Source organism: Apis mellifera, linkage group LG14 (genome assembly GCF_003254395.2).
Source record: "Apis mellifera strain DH4 linkage group LG14, Amel_HAv3.1, whole genome shotgun sequence".
Classification (NCBI taxonomy): domain Eukaryota; kingdom Metazoa; phylum Arthropoda; class Insecta; order Hymenoptera; family Apidae; genus Apis; species Apis mellifera.
In genome coordinates this window covers 1,445,453-1,468,531 of record NC_037651.1, presented here as the reverse complement: position 1 = coordinate 1,468,531, position 23,079 = coordinate 1,445,453, and the positions used below count along the sequence as shown (strand labels likewise).

Here is a 23,079-nt window from a genome sequence, read left to right as displayed (position 1 = left end):
AAAAATATATTTCGTATTTCTATATAAAATAATTAATAAATTATTTTCATTATTTTTTAATTATAAATATAAATTTGAAATAAACAAATTTATCCATTATTTATTTATATGTATTTATAAATATATTATGAAAAATATTGCAAACAAATTTATTTTGAAACAATTTTTAGATAAGAAATTAATTTTATAAGCCTTGTGATATTTTTATAGAATTTTGTATTCTTCATTGTTGTTGATATTATTTTAATTCTATTTTTGTTTTAATTTTTTATTTTTCATATAAAGTACGTACAAATATAATAATAAAATAACATTTGCAATATGTATATAGTATTTTATAGCAAGCAATAAAATTGTTTTTATCTAACTTTTTTAATTCTAACCTAATATAAATTTTTATGAATATTCGAAATTTTGATATTTATAAATTCTTTGATTAATTATAAATATATCACATTTGTTATAGAATATTATGATATATACATGAAAATTTAGTATTTAAAATAAATATTCATTTTTTTTTTATATAATATTGTTCCAATAGAATAAATTTAAAAAAATTTTTTTTAAAACTTTTTGAAAAATTATTTCTAAATTTTATAATAATTAAATGTATTTTATTAAATATAAAAATAGGAAATGATAATTTGAGATTAAGATCAATAAATAATATAGTTTGTATTTTTATATTTGTATATGAAATATAATAAAACGTTTCATATTCATAAGTCACGTTTAATTCACGTTTCATATCAAGTCACGTTTAATTCACGTTTCAGTTTAATATTTTTTGATTTTTTGCTGGAGAATGTATCGATATGCAGGGTTATTCTATTGACCCCGAACATAATGAGATGAAGATAAAAGAAGATGTAAGTAACAGTCACGTTTATAACATAGTCAGTATCTTGGTGACATTAAAGTAAGCATTAAGAAAGTATCTTTTGTTTCACTATTGTGTTATATTTAGAAATAGTTCAATTTATTATAATTTCATTCATTTTTAAGCTTCCAATAAATTTTATGTTATGGAGATTTTTGGAAGTGTAAGTATTTCAATTTTATTATTTTTGAATAATAATTATTATAATTTTTTATTTTTTATATAATGAATTTTTTTTTTAATTGTAATGAAAATGTCTGATAAAGGGTAAATATTATTATAGGTGAAGCTATATGACTGTTTAAATAATTTTATTTAACATATTTGTTTTATATCAACAGTTATCTTTTAATAAAATTAATTATAATATTTTATACTTATATATTATATTATATTATATAAAAAATATAAAAGTATTGAAATAAATATATTAAGTAAAGTTATTTTGACAAAATTTATAACTTATAAATTGAATAAAAAGAGAGAAAGAAAGAGAGAAAGAGATACTAAAATATTTGAATAAAAAATACCTCTAATTAGAAAAAGAGGTGTACTGGATTGGAGATGATTTATGTGGAGCAGTATCCACCATTTAGTATCTCATGTGTTCATTTGCATTATGAGATTGCAAGTTTGATGTCCCAAATTTACAAGTATAAGCTGAAAAAGAAAATAAAAAATTATCTATTCTACGACTATCATAAATATTGATCTGTTATACAATTAAATATATTAATGATTTTAATATTGAAAATAGTATTTAATAATATTAAAAATGAAATTTTAATATTTAAAAAAGTATTAAAATACAATAATTATTAGAAATATTATATTTATGTCAAACTATTAATTATTATTAATCTTTTTCATAAATTAATTATTATTTATCTTTTTTATAAAAAATGATCATAATTTATTGTTTTTATACTTTTGAATATAGTTTATGACTAAAATAAATATTTAATAAATAAAAAAAAAATATTATTTTGTAATATATTGATGACCCAAGGAATTGCATTTATAGATAATTATATTGACCTTTTAAAGGAAATTTATAACTCACGTGAGCAAACTCGTGCAAGATATGACATATATTTATTACAATAATAAGAATAATTTATGTATTAATATCTATATCTATTGTATGATATTTTTCATATACATTATTTTTTTGATTATTTTTATGAATATAAATACATTTTTATAGTATCTTAAAAATATTTAATTAAAAATATATCGTTTATTAAATATATTTATATCGTTTTTTTTAATATATTTTTGAAATCGAAATTTTTTTTTTTTTTTTAGTATCCTATTTTGAAATCTTTTCTCGCGGGATCATTATCTGGAACATTTTCAACTATTTTATTTCAACCATTAGATCTTATTAAAACCAGACTTCAAAGCAAAGTAAATCTTCATCTTGAGTAAGTGAAAAATTTTATTTTCTTCATTATTTTATAAAATTATATATAAAATTTCTTAATTATTACTTTATTGTTTTATGTTTGATCTAGTACTCCAAAAACTAATACTTTAGGTACAGTAATTCATATCATTAAAAATGAAAATATACTTGGACTTTGGAAAGGTATAACTCCGGTAAGAATTTTAAATTTTAAATTTTAAAAGAATTATAAAATTTAAAAATTTTATCAAGATATATTAAGTAAGAATTTTTTAGTCCATTACAAGAGTTGTACCTGGTGTTGGATTATATTTTTCATCATTACACTGGTTAAAGCATACATTGCATGTAAAAGATCCACTCACACCTACAGAAGCACTGTTATTAGGCATTACTGCAAGATCTATGTCTGGAGCTTTATTAATTCCAATAACAGTAGTAAAAACACGTTTTGAAGTACGTGAAATTATTATAAATATATTTACATTTTTTATATAATATATTATACATTATAGAAAGAAAAATATACAGAAAGTAAAATTAGATATGTGATTAGGCATAAAAATACTAATACTAATAATCTAGAATATTCTACTTAATACGAGTTGCATGAAATTACGAAAATATTGATTTTATTTTCACAGAGTGAAATTTATAAATATAACAGTGTAGGAGAAGCATTGAAAATAATTTACAAGCAGGAAGGAATAAGAGGTCTTTCGAGTGGATTAGTACCAACATTACTAAGAGATGCTCCTTATAGCGGCCTTTATCTCACGTTTTATACACAATTAAAAAATATTGTTATAGAAGCAGGTAAATTTTTCATTAAAATTAAGAGAAGTCTAAAATCAACTTATTTTTATAATAATTATATGTTTTAATATAAATTTTGTTTTTAGATTTGTCCTATGTCAAATCATCTGCTCCAATTCATTTCAGTTGTGGAATATTAGCAGGAATATTTGCTTCTACTATAACACAACCTGCTGATGTAATCAAGACAAAAATGCAATTATATCCTAATGAATTTAAAAATGTTCGTAACGCAGTTTTTAGGATTTACAAGAAATATGGTATGTTAGGATACTTTAAAGGCATTGTTCCACGAATATTGAGAAGGACATTAATGACTGCAATGGCTTGGACTGTATATGAAGAGGTAGCAAAATTATTAAATCTTTTAATTTTTTATTATTAAGACAATATAAATTCTAAAACAAATTATACGAATTAAATGATATATTATTTTTAGGTTACAAAATTTATGGAACTTAAGTAAAATTTTTTCTATTTAATGATATAATTCTTTGATTCGTTGACATAAAATTTAAAAAAATGAAATAATTTACGCATGATAAAATCAGTCATTCAGCCAATACGAATATTTACACTTGATATACAGTATTTTAGTTTTATACAAAGATAATTTGATTATCTTATTATTAGCAAATCATTGTATCATAGCAAATATTACTACTATGTACAGTATTCAGATAGAATATCCTATCGCTCAATAGTATATTGTTCATGTATATACTTATTTAGTAAATTTTATAATTTAATGTTAAAGATTGTACAGTATCTCTATTATTTTGTTTATAATTCTGACTATTTTAATGTTTTGTATGTTTTTCAAAATAACCTGATACTTTTATTGTAGTACTGTTTTATTAATTTTAATTAACAATTTTAAGAGTATTACAATGCAAATTATAGACAATTTACCTTGATATTTTTTATCATATGTAGCCTAGAGTAACATTTGCAAATAAGAATAAATTACTAATAAATCTGTTTTTAATTTTTTCCCTATATCATAATATAATGTTGATAACAATAATTATGTATTCAATTCTTTTAATTTTATGATTTTTCTTGTAATTAACTTCAAGAAAACGCGATGTAATAAAAATGAACCAAACGCAGGTGTATAAAATTCATGATTGGAATTTTTAGATTATGCAAAATCTTTACCTCAATATTATATTAAGCAGTGTGCAAGTGAGCCTGTTGCATTGGTTACATCTCCATGGCATGTCTTCTGTCTGAAAATAGACAATACAACTTTCAAATGTTGATGATCCTTATTATTTTTTCTTTCATATTAATTTAAGTCGTTACCAAACAGCAGGATAACGTACTCGTATATTATTTGTTAACCTTGACCTAATACATGACATATTTAACAAAAATATCATACTTCTGTCGGCTACATGTGTGAAAGGTAAATTACATAATTAAAATTGATCATCTTTGATTGTGATATTGGAAAAATAAAATTATTTTTTAAATTATATAAAATTAAAATAAAAAAAATTGATATATATTGCAAACTGTTATTAAGCATCACAGAAATAATAAATGATAAATATTATTGATCTATTGTTTGTTGATAGAAAAATTTAATACAAATTAAGAAATTTATTTTTTGTTTTGTACAAATGTAATCTATACTAAATAATATTTTCGTAAATCTATTTTTAGTAATGTCATAAAAGAATCTAAAATATAACAATATAAGTGAAAAATGAAAATCTATCATGATGAAGACAGCAAATTTTAATTTTGTAATTTTGTAAACAATTAGAATCTTTCACTATTAAGATTCCTTTCATCCCAATGTAACAATATAAGATGATCGTTTTTTTAAAATTGTTATTTTGATATTTTGTTTTTTCTTAAAAAGATTTTTTTTTTTAATTTAGTTGGTTCAGAAAACAAATTATTAAATGTATATAAATGATTTATTATGATTTAATATGAAATACACAAATGTAGTACGCGCATAAAGTATGAGTTCTCTATAAGCCGAAATGAAGGGCGCGACAAAAGAATAAGATATGATTAAAGGAGATGTCCTCGGAGCACCATAAGATACATTCCACGTGACCTGTCATCAACCTTCAAATCGCTGTACCATGATACTATGAGATTTATATGTATACGACTTTCTAATAGAAAAATTTGACCGAGCTTCGCCATGTCCTGTCTCTCAAAACTAAAAATAATGGAGAAAAAATGCATGCAAAGGGAAGAATGCATCATATATGATACATGTTACTCGAACTTTTACAAATAAAGTTCAAATGACGACGATAAGACTATATGCCAAAATTACATTCTGAATCAATAATAGCCACATGGCTGTTAAATAAATATACATTTCTGGACTATACATATGAATCTGTTATAATAAACTATTACTTTATTCTCTTAAATTCAAATATTAAAATTGTTCCTTTTGAGTTCATAGCAGAAATTTTCCCTGACTAATTGATAATTTTTCGATTTTTAAATAGAATATGCTCCAATAAATTGCAATCAGGGAATAAGGAAAGTAAGAGTAGGAGATTATTATCATAACTTTATAACTTTATAAGCACTCGAATATCGTCGAAAATAAAGATCACCATTTTGAAAAAGTCTAACTTTCCTAATAAAAGGACATGTTTGGTATTATCATTCCGATATAAATACCTCAGAAATGCGTAGTAGAAGCTAGGATTGTATAGTCACAGTCACACAGGGCACTGTTGTGGCAGGTCTACGGAAGTAGGCACTGTTTCCTCCACTAAACCACTAATTTCTTTTCGACAAAAAAGCTATGCAGTCGTTGAAATTATATAATTGATTTACCCTATGAAGACATTATACCGATCAAAGCAAGCATAGGTATACCTTCTCCTATCTTGCTCTGTAGACAATATCTATAATACTACATGATAAAAATACCTTTCGTATGGGAACAATATTACTATTCCTTGCTCGACATTACCTCGATGCACCGTTTTTCAGTAATATGTTACATAGAGCAAGCTCGTCACTTTCAAAATTAAACGCTGTACAAACAGGTCCATATGAAATTTAGTACAAGTGTTTCTCCGATTAATAGGCAGGACCAGAGACTGGCTCGCTGTGACTATGCCATTCTTCAAAATTACAGATAATTATCATGTATATATTATGTGCATCTAATGAAACTCACCTGGTAAAGAACCTGTACAGTAATTGAGACGAATATGCTATATTGTTTAGTGCATACCTGGCTTACTTCTCACTCACTAACCAATCAAGAGTTGTTACTTGTGACTTCGACTTCTAGATCGATGGCGTCGCCGGTTGTGATGACTCGAGCTTCGATGATCACGATTTCCTAAAAGCATGTAATAAATTTCTAAAATTCCTAAAATTTTCTTATTTGATAATGATTAAAATTTTATAATGTATGTTATATTTAAGTACCTTTATCTCGTGCATGACGTCGGTGATCATCATCTCGATGTCTCTCATGTTTATCTCTTGATCTACTTCTACTTCTGTGTCCCGAATTTCTGAATACAATTAGTATCATGAAACATTATTATATTTTACATTTGATAAGTTAAGAGGAACATTTTAGTAATTTTTTTTATTTTAATTTTTTATTTTACCTATGACTGCCTGAATCATGTCTGCCTTTATCATCATCGCGTCTACGGCGTTTATCTCTTTCTCTATCTCTATCTCGATCATCTCTTCTTCGTCTATCAAGTTCTTCATTGGCACGTGCTCTTTGTTTCCTATCTTCTTCTCTTCTTTGTTCTTTTTCATCTCTAGCTTTTTCACGTTTACTCTAAAATTGTTTTTATAATAAATATTATTTTGTTATTTAAAAAAATCTATTTGTATAAAAATTATAAATTACCATAATTTCTTGAAGAGCACTCTTTAATCTAGCATATCCAACATGTTGTTTACCCATTAGATGATCGTCAATTCGTTGTTGTGCATCTCCAACAATAAGAAATGCACCACATACATCACATACTTCCATTTGTTTTTCTTGTGCAGCAGCTAATTCGGCAGTCTAAAATAAGTTAAAGTTTAATTTTCTCTGTTCTTTCTTTACAATATTAATATAATATATAACAATATTTACCTGATTATAATGACTATTGTCATTAGATTTCCTTAATGTTTCTCGTTCTTCTTTTAATTGATCACATAATCTCATTAAACCTTGAGCTTGTTCCACATTACCTTGTATACCACTTTGTTCTGCTTCTTCTACTAATTTATTAATTTTCTCAGTTAAAAGTGCAATTTGTTCTTCATTTCTCTGAGTTTGTGCTGGTGTTAAAGTAGGCTAATAAATAAGAATTGATAATCTTTTCATCACTCATTTTATCAATGCATGTAACAAGATTATTTATAATTAATAAAAAAGAAAAAGACCATAATATTTTAAATAACAAATGATTATTAGAAATTTATTTACCGCTTCAGTTCTTCCAATAAGAGCTAATCGTTGTTTTCCCTTTATTATTTTTCTTTCGACTTCATTTAACATACTTTGACAAAATCTAATAAATTCATCTTCATATTGTTGTTTTCGATATGAATATGGAGCTTTTTCGAACAGTTCTCTAGCTTCATCATCATGTACTCGAGAACATGCACCCAAATCAGCTCTTGTATTAACAAATAAATCATGAGGACAAAATTTAACTAAATATAATTTACAAAACTGAAATAGAAAATAAGAATTCAATGAAAACTCATGATGAAATGTCAATACTCCGGAATTTGACTTTCTTAATGACTAATGTCATTGAAATATCAACATTTTCAAAAACTTACTTCAGGATCTTCCCAATTAAGTTCTTTAGGTTTTTCATTAGGAAGAACATTTCTGTTTCTTCCCATAAGTTCATCAAGCAGGGCAGCAGCAGCAGCAGCAGCCATTTCTAAAATTCTTTATTGAATGTCGTTTATTAATGGTGTATGAAAGCCCACTGATAATTTTTATGTTGACACTATTAAATTTATCGAGTTTGTTTGTATTTCACTTGAAAAATGTGATAAATGAAATTGTATAAATTCATTCCAAAATAAAAAGAGTACACAGCAACACTAAATCACTCAAACGAAGTGATATCTTGATTCTAACCCTGAACCCTTTTTTACTTCAGAAGGCGGTAGTGTAGCAAACAATATGGCGAAATTCATAGAAATACTTACATATTACATGAAAGCAAACAAGAGAAAATCCAAATTTGTATTCCTTCAATTCAATAAACAATGCATATTAAACGAATCCTAATTTGTTTTATATTTCAATTGTCTATTTTTTATTTAATATAAATATCTTAGAAAATTTAAAAAAAATATTATACAATATAACGCGAATCACACTATACGCTCTCACAATCTTCATTACTACGTGATATAACATGAAACATCAATGTTTTGTTTCGCTACAACAAATATACAATATATACACATATATTTATTTTGATATTGTTTTCTTTATAAAAATAAAAAATAATTGAATTATTTTTAATTATATTTGATACATAATAGTTTATCAATTAATTTTTTTATATATTTCTTATTACATAAAACTCTAAACAGATAGTTGACTATTTCTCCGTACAAATTTAAATGTATTTCATTTAAATTTTATATCATTTTAAATTAAAAAGATTATTCGGTTTTTTTATTTTTTTAGATATTTGTTTAAAAAAATATTTTTGTTATTAAAAATAATGTAATGACAATTTATTAATTATCACTTTTGAATTAATATTGATTATACATATGATCATAGAATGTACAAATATAATTTTACATTCAATATAATTAAATACAATTATCAATTATTTTCAATTTAAAAAATATTAAAATTTTTACAGAATAAAAATATGGAAATGATTAATATTGGACAATTAATTAAGAACTATAAACTATATTTTATTTGAATAAATAATAATTATCCCGAAGTGTTTTCTTCCTTCTTTTATAATTTTAACGCAATATGAATGATGAAACCACACGTAATATAATTAACGACAGATTTGTGACGATGAATGTAACAATGAATGACAATTATCAAATGAATGTCGTATTATTCGTATTCTTCATCATCAGGTCGTACTTGAGGGAATCTTCTCACAGGTTGATGTTGAGGTTGCGGGCGTCTGTGCTGAAGCGGAATGTTCACTTCCTCGGGACTACGGAAAACTTGATTCACTGGTAAACGAAATTGTGGAAGACTGGTTGACTGTGGACGCGCTGACGGTGGAATACTATTCAACGTAGCCGATTGTGGATTCGCATATATCTACGTACATATATATTTATTATTTATCTTATCCTTCATATCATTTCAAACAAGTATTATTTTAATAAAATCTTACTGGAGTGGGACGGCGAATAGGCGCAGAAGGAGTAATCTGATAATCGCCAATTTCACGCTCATCCGGGTGAATGTCTGCCGGGAAATATCTTTCACTGTATCTCAAGGTCACATTCGGTTTGTTTTCAGCTTCAGCCAAGTTCAATGGTTTATAAAGATATTCGTTAACGAAGTGATATTGCGAGCTTTTCTTACAGTTTATGTCCCCACTTGGTGGCATGCAAATCAGATGAACCTGTAATAGAGACACACTGTCGATGATCCCGGAATTTAAAGAAAGAAAGCGTGGAAATATTTCATGGAATAGACAGAGAAAAACAGACGCGATACATTTTAATATTTGTTATATCTTTACCGAGAAAAGGAATGTGACTCGATTAACCCGGAAATGCATAACAGTATACGAGTATTAGATAGCTGAACAATTTATGATTAGCCTCTATTTAATCGAATGGAGAGAACCAGAAATGTTAGGGCAAAAATGCATGGCAAAGTATATGAAGAGAAGTGAAACTTGTTTATCAATAAATGTTTGAATTTGATTAGTTGTATGGTCAAGAAAAATATTTATATTCGGTGAACGTTTTCACCGAACAACTAGAATTACATATAAAAGATCACGATTTGTGTAATTACGGAACAGGTATGGAAAGTGTTTCGCACGTTGAAATATAAGAAAAATAAAAGTTATATTGTTGAAAATTACCTGATGGAATGTAAATCCTTCGGGACAAATCCAAGAATGTTTCGCATTATCTTGACAATAGTGGAAGACCTCGCAATTAAGATCTTCATCGGCATAATAGCCCGTTTGTTTGTTCACACAATCGAATTTACTTTGCGGTAAAAGAAGGGTCAAACGATCGGGTTCTTCTTTTTCTTCAAGTTCTTCCTCCTTTAATTTTGAGACACAATTAAACGCAATTATGTATTTGAATTTAATAAATAAAATTGTTTGTATAAATTGTTTTATTCTTTTTTTATAATATTCGTTCGAAATATAGATTTTTCGAAGTAATTTCAACTCAATTATCATAAAATGATTATTTCGGCAATCATCGTTTTTTGGGATAAAGATATAATTATTCGAAATCACATGCAAAAAATAAAACGATTTACTTTTTCGCGAAAACATTTCTTTCTTTTTGATGTAATTTGCTATTACGTAAGCTTATTGTATGAAACTGAAAATAATAGATGTAAGAATTTCTTATACTACTTTCACTTATTGTAAGATATAAAACGTAACAGTTTCATCTGTTACAGCTTCCAAAGTTTTATAAAATGTTCTTTCTTCGATAGATATTAAAAAGATTTTAAATTATAAAAAAAATTATTACTTTTGGATTTTGTGGTTGACCACCACGAAGAATACCACGCGGAGGTCCATTCACTCTGATACCTGTTTGATCGAGAGATGCTGCCGATGGTTTGCGATAAAGCTATAAAGAAAAGAAAAAGTACTTCCTGGACAATTTAAAACAATTTAATCTATATTTATTTTGTGTCTATTATTTTAAGTTCTAATACGAGTGTCTAAACGACATTTCGATAATATATTTATAATATAATTATTGTTCATTATCTTTATTATGAAAAAAATAAGTAAATACGTTCAGTATTTAATCTGGAAATTTTTTACTGTAAAAATTTGCAACATAAAACGTTCAACAGAAATTATCTTCAAGTCGTTTATAGGTTATCATACATAGGATATCTTTAAGACTTCCAGTAAGAAGTTTTTGAGCTGTCTAGCTCATAAATAAAATATACTCGTATTCATACTTGTGAATGAAAAGTAATCGAACTCTTCCTCTTCAAATCATTCAAATGGAAGAATGAATGGAAGAAAGAAATCGTACGATTTTATACGATTACTTAATAAATATTATATACTTTAAACCAATTGAAAGTAACTTATTTTTACGTAAGTTGTTACGTAATATGTTACGATACAAAGTAATTGCGATATAATGGCGTAATATACTTTCATTGCAATTAATAATATTAATCGAAAAATATATTTTATACTTAAATTTATACTTATATTAAAATATATATATATAATAAAATTTATTAGAAATTAGAATAAAACATACTTATCACGAATACGTTACAATTTTATTGCTTACAGGTTGTTGACTGCTTGGATTTCTGTAGGCAGGCGTTGGAGAAGGGGTAGGTGTTACAATGTTATCCTCGTAACTGTTATCGCGAAAACCTTGACCAGCGTTAAGGCCGGACGAGTAGAGTGGCCCTAAGCTGGGCGATTTGCCGGGAAAAGACACTCTTGGCTCCAAATCGTAAGAAGCTTGCGCTGCCACGGTCGCAGTTAATGCCGCAAGACACAGCCAATACATTCTATGCAAATGGAAAACGAGAGAGTTTTGTTAAAGTGATGGCCATGTCGATTTTTCACTCTCTCAAGACGACGAGATGGATTTTTATAAATATATATTACGCAGAGAAAATTTATCCTATTTACGGTGAACATGTGGCGAGGGAAAGCGACCTTGGTTTTTGTTATGCCCTCGATAAAGTATGGTGATCGGGGGGGACGAAGTGAAAAGCGACGTTATTTCATTAGATAGATTCACGTAAAAAACGATGTTAATCTTTCGTAAAATATTACGAACGTGATATTTAATTTGATCTTTTTTATTATATTGCAAAAGTCTGTCACAAATTGTCATCAAGAATTTTTTTGTATTGGTTGATGATTGATGATTCCAAATATAATAGTGATTCCATTCGATATTAAATAATTAAACATTGATGATTTCACCGGCAAATAGATATCAAAAATGAGGAGCAGCTGTTGGAGAAAGAGGAGTATAAGGAGAAATATGATGAATCATCATTTAGAGAAAAGTGATATCTTAAGTTAAGTTTTAGCAGATTCATTCGCAGCTGACCGTGTGCAAATGCATCGAAAGCATAGATGTCGATGACCTAGAAATATCTAGAGCTAGGAGAAATGTGGTGAAATAATTTAATCTATATATATATATATATATGTTCAAAGGAAATTGGTTAACCGACAAATGTATTTCAACGGATGAAATTATCGTATTTATCAAACACGGAAGAAATTCATTCGCGTCTGTCGAATCTTTGGTGAAGATCTATTGTTTGCCTTGAATGAAACACGTGCGTTTACACTTCTATCGATAATGATTGTGGAAAGCACCTTACTTTCTAAGTACGTAAAACATGGATAGTGGTTTCACGAATCGTTGAAAACATCTCATTCGTAACGGTGATGATGATGTATGAGAGATCTGGGGCTTTCGATAAAAAATTTGAAAGGCTTGATATTATATACTAATTTCTCGTTTGTTAAAAGAAATTTCTTGTATATTTTTTGCGCAACTATAACAAATGTAAAGAAAAAAAAAATATCAGAAAAAAAAAACGATTCAAACGATTCAATAAAATAGATTGCAAATAGACATCGTTTTATTCTTTATTTTTTCATTTCTTATGGATTGAGTGTTTCGAAAATTTAAAAGTTCATTAAACAAAAAAAATTCTTTTATTTCATTCAAATAAAAATAATTATTCGCTCAAATTAAACTTCATTGCAAAGAAATATCACTGTGAAAAAAATTACACGCTAAGATAATTTTAAATTTTAAAATTAATGATCTATATTTATCAGAGAGATATTAAAAGTAAACGTAGAGATCACTGGTGGACATTGCTTTCTTTAAAACGAAAACACGATATGGAAAATAGTGCTAACATAACGTTTCTTAAACATACAAAGGTCGAATGTAACCCGGTTTTTTCCTCTGCTTTTTTTTTTTTAATACAACTTTTACGCAACCTGTTTCTCAAATGATCTCGGGTCATCGGCGTAATTTCTATACGCCGATTTACTTGATCAAGCCGGTCCATTTAAAGAAACAAAATGGCCGTTAAACGGCGACGACAGGGTGTACGGGGGAAAGAATGTAGTTGTTGCTCTTAATGAGAATCTTGTCTTTACTAGGCGCAAGTTCGCAAACCGGCCGATCGTTAAGATATATAGTCGCAAACTTGGTTCGATCGGTAGCTCGAGTGAAAGTGAGAGGGTCTGCGTGTAAAAATGTGTACTACTCGGAGAAAAATGGGAGCGTGTATCTGTCTTGAGCGTTGCGAATTAAGTTATGGTGTAAAAATATGCAGATCGAGAAGCGATATCGTACAAGGTAGTTGGAAAGGAAAATGATTGCGAGTGGTGATACGAAAGAGGAACCATCAGGAATTCGATCATTTCGATTAGTTTTTCGTGCTTCTACGTCGGTTTCTCTTATTGAATCGTTGATTCAAGGAAAATAGTAGAAACTTTCTCTACATGATGGATACATGATCAAACTTAATAATTGGAGCAATTTTGGAGAAATTATTTTGAACGAGTAATTGGAAGAATTTTTCTTTCTTTTTTTTTTTTTTTCATTAAGACAAATTTATTAGAATGGCCAGTTTTAATGATGATTAATATTTCCTTTCTCTTCGTGAAATGAATTACACTTGTTTCAAGATTAATCTTTAAGAAATTGAAAATAATTGTAGAGGTATCAATCATGTGGCTTTGAATATGGATTTAATTGAAATTAATTTGTATTTGATTTTTATCAAGGTATATATTGATAAATTAATATGATATATTGAATCATTTTAAATGCGAAGAGATAATTAGAATTATTTACGAATTCGAACGAATTTTAACGATTTCTTAATGCAAATTTACTTTTTGTTTTCGATAAGTGAAATAGATAAAATGATTGAAATTGAAAGTTGACGAAGATTTTTTTCAAATTGTATCAAAGAAAGTAATTGCATAATGAGTAGAGAGATAGTTGTCAGACAACTACAAACGAGAAGAACGCGGTGGTATAATATAATCAGTGGAGGGTACACATAACTGGTCGGCCAGTTGTCGCACTTATATATGCTATTAATGGAAATCTGGAACGGATTTTATGCGTGATGACATTTTTTTCCGATTCCATGAAAGAAATCTTGTCCTTAGATCTGTGTTTAATCTTTAATTCTCGTATATTGAATATACTATATGATACGTAATTCCAGAATTTCAAATATGCAAAATATGTATTTCGATCGCCTAGAATAAAATGAAATTTAATTATTTTATATTACGTATAGTGAATATAGTTAAAAGTTTGAAAAGTGATATTATAGAGATTTACATTTTGTTTGTAATATTATTTGAATAAAACATTACTTTTAAAATAAATTGTATTGAATAATTCATAAAAAACAATATAATGTTAGCAATATTGATCTACTAATATTATTAAAATCTTATACATAAATTCCTAACTGCAGTTCCTGCTCGCCCTCGCACAACCGGTTTCCTTTCCCGTTTCCAAGGCACGTGCCATAATCTTTGTTCCTTCGTGCATAACGATAATTTCGCAAAATTTTTCATAACATTTCATGAGACGTGTGTAATATCAAGATACATAAGATACATTAAAATTTATTACGTTTATTTGGATACGTTTTAAATTCGTTTCGAATGGTATATATCCGCACGTTCAAAAAAAAAAAAAAAAAAAAAAAAAAAGAAAGAACACCAAAGTAATACACAGATGAAAATTCAGATGATAATCATCGGACATAAAGAAAACACTTTCACTGTTCAAGTTTTCGTCACTAATCTCACATTTTTTTCCCCCGATGTTCCTTCATCCCTTCTTTACTTTTTCTTTTCTTTTTCTCTCTCTCTTTTTTTTTTTTTTTTAGAAACGTACTTTTTACCCCACTTACCTGTCAACGACGAAGGTAGAGGAGTAACAGCACGATGAATGGATTGACAATACACAAGCTTTATCTTGGCCGGCCGGTTCTTCATTCTCTTATATAGCGTGTCTCGCTGAAAGTTACCTCCACCAAGTAATATCTGGGTTTACTTTGGGGTAGTGGGAGACACTGACCGATGTGTATTGTAAAAACAAAGGTGTTCTTGAAAATTTTTGGTTCCAAAGATGATCTTGAACGAGAAATAATTAGGCTTATAAATGTTATACATAATAATATAAGAGCATAATTGTAGATTATGATAATTATTAGATTCATAGATTGTGAAATGATATGGAATTAAATAATATGGAATAATATGGAATAATAACGTGCAATTTATTTCGAATTTAAATGGACTGATATGTAATTGAAACAATTCTGATAAAAACTTTCTAAAGAACTTTTGAAAGAAAGAATTGAAGTAAAACATAATATTTCAGAATTGTGCTTAATAAAGAAAAGTTTGGATTTTAAGAAATTGCGTGGAAGAGTAGTTATTTTTAGTTTACTATTTATTATTTTTTTGCTTGTTAAAATCTTTTCTTTCTGACTTTCTATTTTCATTTAATCATTAATAAACTGTTTTAATTTTATTTGTAAAAAAAATTACTTTCATCCAACTTTCATCCAGTTTTTTTTTTGTCCATTCATTTTACAAAATGGATAGAATATACAGAAATCTCAAATGATATTTTAATTTCTATTTTATGATTAAAAAGTTTTTCGAAACACAATTCATGAGATAGCTTCAACTTATAGAATATGTGACATGTAGATTGTAAAAAAAAACAGAGATAATCTTAATTATGTTGAACACAGAATTTTCATGTATGTAATAAACCTACTAAATAATCAAACATCCTAGTATGAACATGTTTACAATATGATGAAGATGAAACATAATAAGTATTTATAATTCTATAAAGTGAAAAAGAAAAGTTGTCATCAAGTTGGAAACTTTTAAATGAAATTCCTCACAATTTTTTTTTTTTTTTTACATAAATGGCGACAATTTATCAATAGAAATGGAAAGATAGAAAATAACGTATAATTATTGGCAATGTATACATATTTGTACATTAATAAATATTTTTTCGTGGCTAATGAGATTTTAACTAACGAAGCATCGGAAGAAAAAGCAACAAATTGATTGCACGGTTGAATGCAATTCTTACATCACCGATAGCTAAAGTCTTTTGATATTTTTTATCTCCATATACATAAGACTTCACACCGGATCGTTTCCGTAAAGTACTTTCAATACCAATGGGATCCCAATGAAATCGAATGAATTGACTTTCGACCACGCACTACATGAAAATTTCTTTTCAATAGTAGGTCGTTGTATTTCGATGTCAAATTTTACAATGTTGATTTTATTTGTATTCAATAAACGTGACTTTAATTCTGATATACAACAATGAACTTTTATTTTCAACATATAATGTCTTATTTTGTTCATTTTTTTATTCTATACTTTTCATTTCATTCTTTCATTTCTTTATAATTATGATAATTAATATATATAATATTATATTATTTGTAATAAAGTTATATGTATATGTATATTTATGATAATTATTTTCTTCTTTTTTTTTTTCTTTATAGTTATGATAATTTTTAAAAAATTTTAAAGCTAAAGATTGACGTATTAATGAATTAACGTTACTTTTTCGCATATAACTTAATCTATTTTCTATGCATTTTTAAATTTGTTTGCGCACGCTATAAACATAAGTTTTAATTGCTTTTCATCTAAATCGTACGTTGTACACTGTGCTACTAAAATGATGAAAGTAGGTGGATATACTTAATTTGATAGCCTTTCACGCAGAATGCTATTGTATCTTAATCGTATTTTCAAAAAAATGTTGTATTCTTTTTATATTTGTTTATTTTTATTTTAATAAAAAAAATTCAATTTATTATTCCAAAATATTGATTCAATGTAATATTATGTAATAATATTACAAAATATTAATACTGTATAATATAATCGTATAAATGAATCATTTTAACATTACTAATTAATTCAATTAACCGATCGAGAATGCTGACAGGAAGAGAAAAATTCACATCCGTTAAGAAACTTTCAATCTCTTTTCTTCATTTTCTTGATTCTTTGGGAGTGTAAATTGTCGCTCCTCTTCGTGGAATTCAATGCACTGTTTAGCGTGTAATTTATTGAAATTGTATGGAAATGGATCGCGTGGACTTTCTTTCTTTCAGAGACGTCCATCGAAGGTCATTGTTTTCACTTGACGGAAATCCAGGGAGTGATTACTTTCGATTGAAGCCATCGACAAGATCGTTCCAGGATTCGGCTGTCATTCACTTTCTTCGGCTCTCCTTGTTCTTTGAACAGTAACTTTTCCATTTCCTATCAACGTAGCTTTTAACATACAAGTAACTGTGTATCAGTATATGTTTCTATCTAAATAGAAAATAAAAATTATATTAATTTTGTCGAAAATATCTTCGTGTATTTATTATATATTTTTGTAAGAGACGAAAACTAGCAAAGAAAGATACTTTTGTTGACACTCGTTTTTATAGGCTATGACGAATAAATGTCAATAATAAAGATATCTTTTTTTTGGTTATAATTAATTATATAATTCTAACATTATGCAATCAACTATTCAATCATTCATCAAACGATTAATATCGTATTTTTGAATTTGTTCCTCGAATAAAACAAGTTCCACCTACGCATTCGGCATTACTTTGTCCGAACGATCAAACTTTCGATATATAACGGTTAACACTGTCTGTTTCCTCCTATATACTTCAAACCTCGGTGCGTTCGTTCCTTAGAAAATTGACCTCGTCGAAGAGAATTGACTTTTTTCAGATATCGAACCGGTTTCTACTACAACTGAATTTAGATCGCGAAGTTAAAGAATAAAATGTATTCTTATATGGATGATTAATGTGTACTTAATCATACACGTATCGTCCATAGTTGTATAATGTATTAACTTTTCATTGTTCTCAATGAATCGTTCCTTTTCATATAACTCATCATTAAATATTTAATCTTAAATCTTTAATTTTCATATGATTAAGTTAAAATTTAATTTTAAAAAATTAAATTAACTATATGTATATTCATTTCTTTACAATGCAAAAGTATATAAATGTCGAAAGTATATAAATGCCATTATGAATACTTAATAATTGAAAAATAATTTATAATTACATATTTTTCTATTGATTAATATGATTTTAATGAATAAATATAATTATTTGTCAAACGATTTTATTGTAATGACGATACGATTTGTATTACATCATAAATTACTATTTCAAGAAAAATTTCTCTTATTATTTATAGGAAAGTGATATTGATTAGATTAACAGATATTTGGGTGTTTTAAACGTATAAAAATAAGAAATACTTTCACCAGTTGTCAGATCTATAGGAGAAAGTATGTTCGCCCTCCGTTTCGCCCCTATAGTAAGCAAATGGACCATTAAAGAAGAAAATGAGGAAAACAAGATGAAAATTGTAATTAATAATAATAATAAAGCGGAAGTATATTATTGTTTAATATTAATGAAACTTGTTTCATTTTGTTTAATTTTGTCAACTTCTTTTCATATTCTATTTTATATAGTAATGATTAGGTGAATGATCGCCATCTTATAGATACATAGATAACATTCTTCTCATTCACAAGATATAATTTATATTTAATACTTTGTGATAATTCTTTGTGATAAATATAAAAAAATGAAATTATAAAAAATGAAAATATAAAAAATGAAATAGTGCATTGTTTTATTAATTTCGAAATTTATTTTTTAAGAAATATACCAGAATTTCTTTCTTAATTTACTATAAATTTTGTAATTGAGTAAACAAAATTACAAGGAAAAAAATCTTATGCTTCTCTTTTTATTATTTTTTTAAAATTATTCTATAAATTAATTGCAATAATGTATTTTGATTAGTAATATTTTGAAAAGATTTGAAGAAAAAATGAAACTTATTAATGTATTAAAATTGAATTTATAAATCAAAATTTTAATTTTTTTAAAAAAATTATATATATATTATATATTTATTGTCTATGATTAATGAAATATTTGCATAACTGTATTGAATTTTATTAAAGTTTTACATAAATACATTCTATATATATTAAGAGAAAGAAATAATTTTTAAAATATAATAATAAATAAAATATAAGCAATTTTCTTTAATAAACTTATTATATCTATTTTTTAAAAATATTTATTTACATATTCAAATTTGAATAAAATTAAAATTAAAATTTTATATAATATTATTAAAACAACAAATTAGAATAAATAAAGGATATAAGGAATTCATGGAAATGTTTTTTATCTACAAATATATAGTATTGCATATCATAAAAGTATCATAATAATAAATAAAGTACATATTGAATAGATTTTGTCAGATTTTGATATTTTATATATATTTCTATGCAATATTAATCATGATTTCACATTATACTCTTTTTATTGGTAAAAATATTTTTACTAAAGTAAAAAACATCAGTCATTTCTCAGTCAATGTTTTCAGTGCCTCATCGATCAACAATGTGGCGGAACTATTGGAAATAATAAATGAATGTTTTTTACAATTTTGTTATAGTAATCCGGTATTCATTCACTGTCGACAGTGTAACATTTCTTAATAAATTTTTTATGTTCATCATACATAATTGAAGAAATATTTATCATATTAATTTTTGTACATTTTCAATAAACAATATTTAAACAATGTTTAAATAAAACTGAATTAAATTTACATTATATACGACATACAGAAACCAAAGATACACTTACTAATTAAATAAATAAGTAAGGTAACAAAGTATAAAATTTTTCTATAAATATTTTTTGGAATCTGTATTGTCGTTTGCTATGTTAGTTAATGAAGACTAGAATATATTTTCTAAATAATTTAAGAATATAAGTATATCATACAATTTTGTAATGTATCGAAACAAGTATTTTGTAATAACATGATCCAGACGATTTTTCGTAATTTTAAATACATCAACAATATATGTATAGTAATATCATACATTTTAATGACGCAACTTTGGTCACGTGGTCTCAGATATTTTGCGAGATCGAATAGTTTTTTTATGTTTCACTGGTTCCGTTGCACTATCATTATCGGATATTGAAGAATCTCTTAACGTTTTTCTTCCGCGTCCCACATTTCTTTCTTCATTTTCAGATCCAATAGATTCTCTATTTGATTTCCGCCTTTGACGTTGTGGAATTTGATTCTGAACTTCCATAGCTTCGCGGATATGTTTTCGTTTTGCCTCCCAAAACATTTCTTGTCTTTGTGTAATTTCAGGATATCTATTAAAAAAATTTAGTAAATAGAATAAATTTAATATTTTTCATTCCCATCTATAATAATATAAAATTATTGATACCTTTCAATAAACTCTTTAGTAGGTGGAATAATTAAATGCCATCCTTTTTTAGGTTCATGTACTGCTAAATTTGTAAATATTTCTTTAATTTCGTCAGGAGGTAATTTAATAACAGATGAAATTGTTTTCCGATCTAGGAATTCATGTTCCGTAAATGATAATAACTGAAATTATATAAAACAATAATAATTGTTTTAAAAATATAATAATAATTTTTTTTTATAAATCATTTAATGGATATAACACTTACAATATAATCCCTAGCTCTACACATAAATTCTGCTGGAATGCCATTCTGTGATGATACAGTATCCTTTGGATATATAAGTTCACTATTTACAACCCAATTTCCTTGTACTAAAACTGCTACTTGTTGTAAATATTTTAAAATAGCTGCTGTTTCTTGATCTGGTGATAATATTGATCTTAACTGTGTAAAGGATATTACTTTAGCTATAACAAAAATTTATTATTAAATTTATTAAATAATAATTTAAATATTAAATATATTAAATTTTAATATAAATTTAAAATAAATTAAACTTTAATATATTAAATTTTAAACATAGATTTTAAAAAACTAACCATCTTTCATAAGTATTCTAATTTGATCAAGAAGAGGTAAAGTTCTAATATAATTAAGAGATGTAACATAATTGGAAACATCTGATTTTAAATAGTGTTCTTCCTTTATACGTGGTGCTAACAATTCTAAATATTGCTCAGTTGATACATTTAATGTATTTACAGTTTCTTCAGTAGCAGAACAAAACATTTCTAAACGTGTAAGCTAAAAATATATGTTAGCAATTAATATAATAAATATTTCAATAATAAATTTATAAAAATAAATAAAAATATTAACCTCTGATTGAGTGCTATTTACTGGAACATAATTTGTATGAATCCATCTTTCTTCTAAACTTTTTTTAGTATGATGTTGAAAAGATTGTTCTTGCATCTTTTTCATAAATTCAGGTTTCTGTCTAGCAAAAGTTACACTAACTTGCTTTGGACCTTCTTCTTCTTCATCATATTCTATATTATAGATTATTATTAATAAATAAATTATTATATATATTATAATTATTATTAACAGATATCACATAATAAATTATATCACATAAATTAAACTAAATCAATAAAAAATTATTAAGATATTTACCTTCACCCATATTTTTGGCATCTTCTCTTACACGTTTATCAGTTTTATCTAGATAACTAAATTGGGGCCGCATTTGAATAATTCCTCTCAATGGTGTTATATGTAATTCTCCATCTTGAAATATACCAACTCCATAATTAGAACAATTTGGTAATGCTCGAGAGGATTGTAATACTGTTTTGTCCATAACATTACTATAACATAAAATTTATAATATGTATAATAAAATAATTAAATAATTTATTTATGTAATTATAATTTTTCAAATACCTATCAAATGCTTTTTCATCATCTTCTTGTTCAAGTAACTTTGAATCTCCATCTGCATTTATTGCAATTTGCTCACCTTTACTCTGGTCATAATTGACACTATGTGTATCTATTGCTACTTCTATGAGAACTTCCTGATTTTCTGGCTTTATTGAAGTTTTTAAGAATGTTGCATTGTCATAACCTTCCTTTGCGGGCCGGACAGGATATTGAAAAATAAATAACTTATCTGCAAGTGTTTTTGATAGAAATACTGGAATCTGAAAGAAATTCTTTTCTGCATATCTTTAAATATATATGTATTTTTTATATTTTTATTTTTTTAGTTTATATAATAAAATATAATTGTATAAGAAAAATTTATTTAAAAACAATAAAAATACATAAATTGTTATTTATTATAATAATAAAAAATTATAATTATAAATAAAATATAATTTAAATGCATAACCTAAAATTAACCTAAAAGTAAATAATATAGGAATGTATTTACATACCTCTTTAACCACTGGATCGCTTTCATTTTCCATTGCATTAATATTAGACATTTAAATAATAAATATTTTATATTTATTGTTTAATGCTATTTAATGCTTTTAATACAAACACTTGTTTTCTACAACACGTTTTTAAAGTAGATAGTTGAGATAAAACATATGTAATAGATAGATAAAAACAGTATATACTATCCAGAAATTAAAGTGCAATATTTATATAAATTTTTTCATTAATTATTTATAAATATAAAGCTATATAATAATAACTATGAATATTAAATAATATATAATATTAAATTATTTAATTTTCATATACATTTTTATCTAATGTTTCTATAAATGTATAATTTTGTAATGTTTGCACTTTATCACTGCTACCAATGCAACTAAATTTCACAAGTTGTTGTCAGATACTGTTTCGTATTGGAAAACGTGA

General features: G+C 25.9%; 3 protein-coding genes and 1 non-coding gene across 9 annotated transcripts; 1 reads left to right on the top strand and 3 right to left on the bottom strand.

The window, feature by feature from the left end:
* Nucleotides 1-220: 220 nt before the first annotated feature.
* Nucleotides 221-4,085, top strand: LOC411790 (mitochondrial glycine transporter). Of its 4 annotated transcripts, XM_016916360.2 has the most exons (8): nt 221-284; nt 780-872; nt 2,192-2,310; nt 2,401-2,485; nt 2,568-2,747; nt 2,936-3,107; nt 3,194-3,453; nt 3,547-4,085. In XM_016916360.2, exons 2-8 carry the CDS (start codon nt 819-821, stop codon nt 3,571-3,573), a joined length of 897 nt encoding a protein of 298 aa, XP_016771849.1. In that variant the 5' UTR covers nt 221-284; nt 780-818; the 3' UTR covers nt 3,574-4,085. The 4 variants fall into 4 exon arrangements, with proteins under 4 accessions (XP_016771849.1, XP_006557627.1, XP_006557629.1 ...); XM_006557564.3 differs by lacking the exon at nt 3,547-4,085 and having other exon boundaries at nt 3,194-3,539; XM_006557566.3 differs by lacking the exons at nt 221-284; nt 3,547-4,085 and adding an exon at nt 1,009-1,046 and having other exon boundaries at nt 666-872; nt 3,194-3,539.
* LOC411791 lies at nt 3,944-8,265 on the bottom strand. 2 transcript variants are annotated; one of them, XR_003306032.1, is made up of 8 exons: nt 7,914-8,265; nt 7,552-7,800; nt 7,213-7,419; nt 6,979-7,140; nt 6,725-6,906; nt 6,537-6,625; nt 6,337-6,447; nt 3,944-4,339 (listed from the first exon to the last, which is right to left on the bottom strand). It is a non-coding gene; the product is annotated as a luc7-like protein 3 (transcript). The 2 variants fall into 2 exon arrangements; XR_003306031.1 differs by lacking the exon at nt 3,944-4,339 and having other exon boundaries at nt 5,000-6,447.
* Nucleotides 8,266-9,056: 791 nt separating this feature from the next.
* LOC724464 (cuticular protein) lies at nt 9,057-15,388 on the bottom strand. Of its 2 annotated transcripts, none has more exons than XM_006557535.3 (6): nt 15,250-15,388; nt 11,589-11,832; nt 10,812-10,913; nt 10,178-10,366; nt 9,473-9,706; nt 9,057-9,396 (listed from the first exon to the last, which is right to left on the bottom strand). In XM_006557535.3, the coding sequence occupies exons 2-6, from the start codon at nt 11,829-11,831 to the stop codon at nt 9,181-9,183; spliced, it is 984 nt and encodes a 327-aa protein (XP_006557598.1). In that variant the 5' UTR covers nt 11,832; nt 15,250-15,388; the 3' UTR covers nt 9,057-9,180.
* A 4,311-nt stretch (nt 15,389-19,699) lies between these two features.
* On the bottom strand, nt 19,700-22,694 carry LOC413688 (DNA-directed RNA polymerase III subunit RPC5). Its single transcript, XM_397129.7, has 8 exons — nt 22,644-22,694; nt 22,147-22,406; nt 21,877-22,070; nt 21,577-21,749; nt 21,297-21,501; nt 20,962-21,164; nt 20,712-20,875; nt 19,700-20,634 (listed from the first exon to the last, which is right to left on the bottom strand). The coding sequence occupies exons 1-8, from the start codon at nt 22,692-22,694 to the stop codon at nt 20,367-20,369; spliced, it is 1,518 nt and encodes a 505-aa protein (XP_397129.4). The 3' UTR covers nt 19,700-20,366.
* Between the last annotated feature and the right edge of the window lie 385 nt (nt 22,695-23,079).

Bases quoted from the DNA above. Each gene is read 5' to 3' on its own strand.
- LOC413688 (XM_397129.7), bottom strand. From the start codon at position 22,694: ATGTCTAATATTAATGCAATGGAAAATGAAAGCGATCCAGTGGTTAAA. The intron at 21,750-21,876 runs GTAAATATCTTA...TCTATAATATAG, and splicing joins TGCCAAAAATATGGGTGAAG to AATATGATGAAGAAGAAGAA. The intron at 21,165-21,296 runs GTTAGTTTTTTA...TTTTTGTTATAG, and splicing joins TAGAATACTTATGAAAGATG to CTAAAGTAATATCCTTTACA.
- LOC724464 (XM_006557535.3), bottom strand. From the start codon at position 11,831: ATGTATTGGCTGTGTCTTGCGGCATTAACTGCGACCGTGGCAGCGCAA. The intron at 10,914-11,588 runs GTAACGTATTCG...TTTTCTTTATAG, and splicing joins AACCTGTAAGCAATAAAATT to CTTTATCGCAAACCATCGGC. The intron at 9,707-10,177 runs GTAATTTTCAAC...TCTCTATTACAG, and splicing joins AAGGATTTACATTCCATCAG to GTTCATCTGATTTGCATGCC.
- LOC411790 (XM_006557564.3), top strand. From the start codon at position 819: ATGCAGGGTTATTCTATTGACCCCGAACATAATGAGATGAAGATAAAA. The intron at 2,748-2,935 runs GTACGTGAAATT...TTATTTTCACAG, and splicing joins TAGTAAAAACACGTTTTGAA to AGTGAAATTTATAAATATAA. The intron at 3,108-3,193 runs GTAAATTTTTCA...TTTTGTTTTTAG, and splicing joins AAATATTGTTATAGAAGCAG to ATTTGTCCTATGTCAAATCA.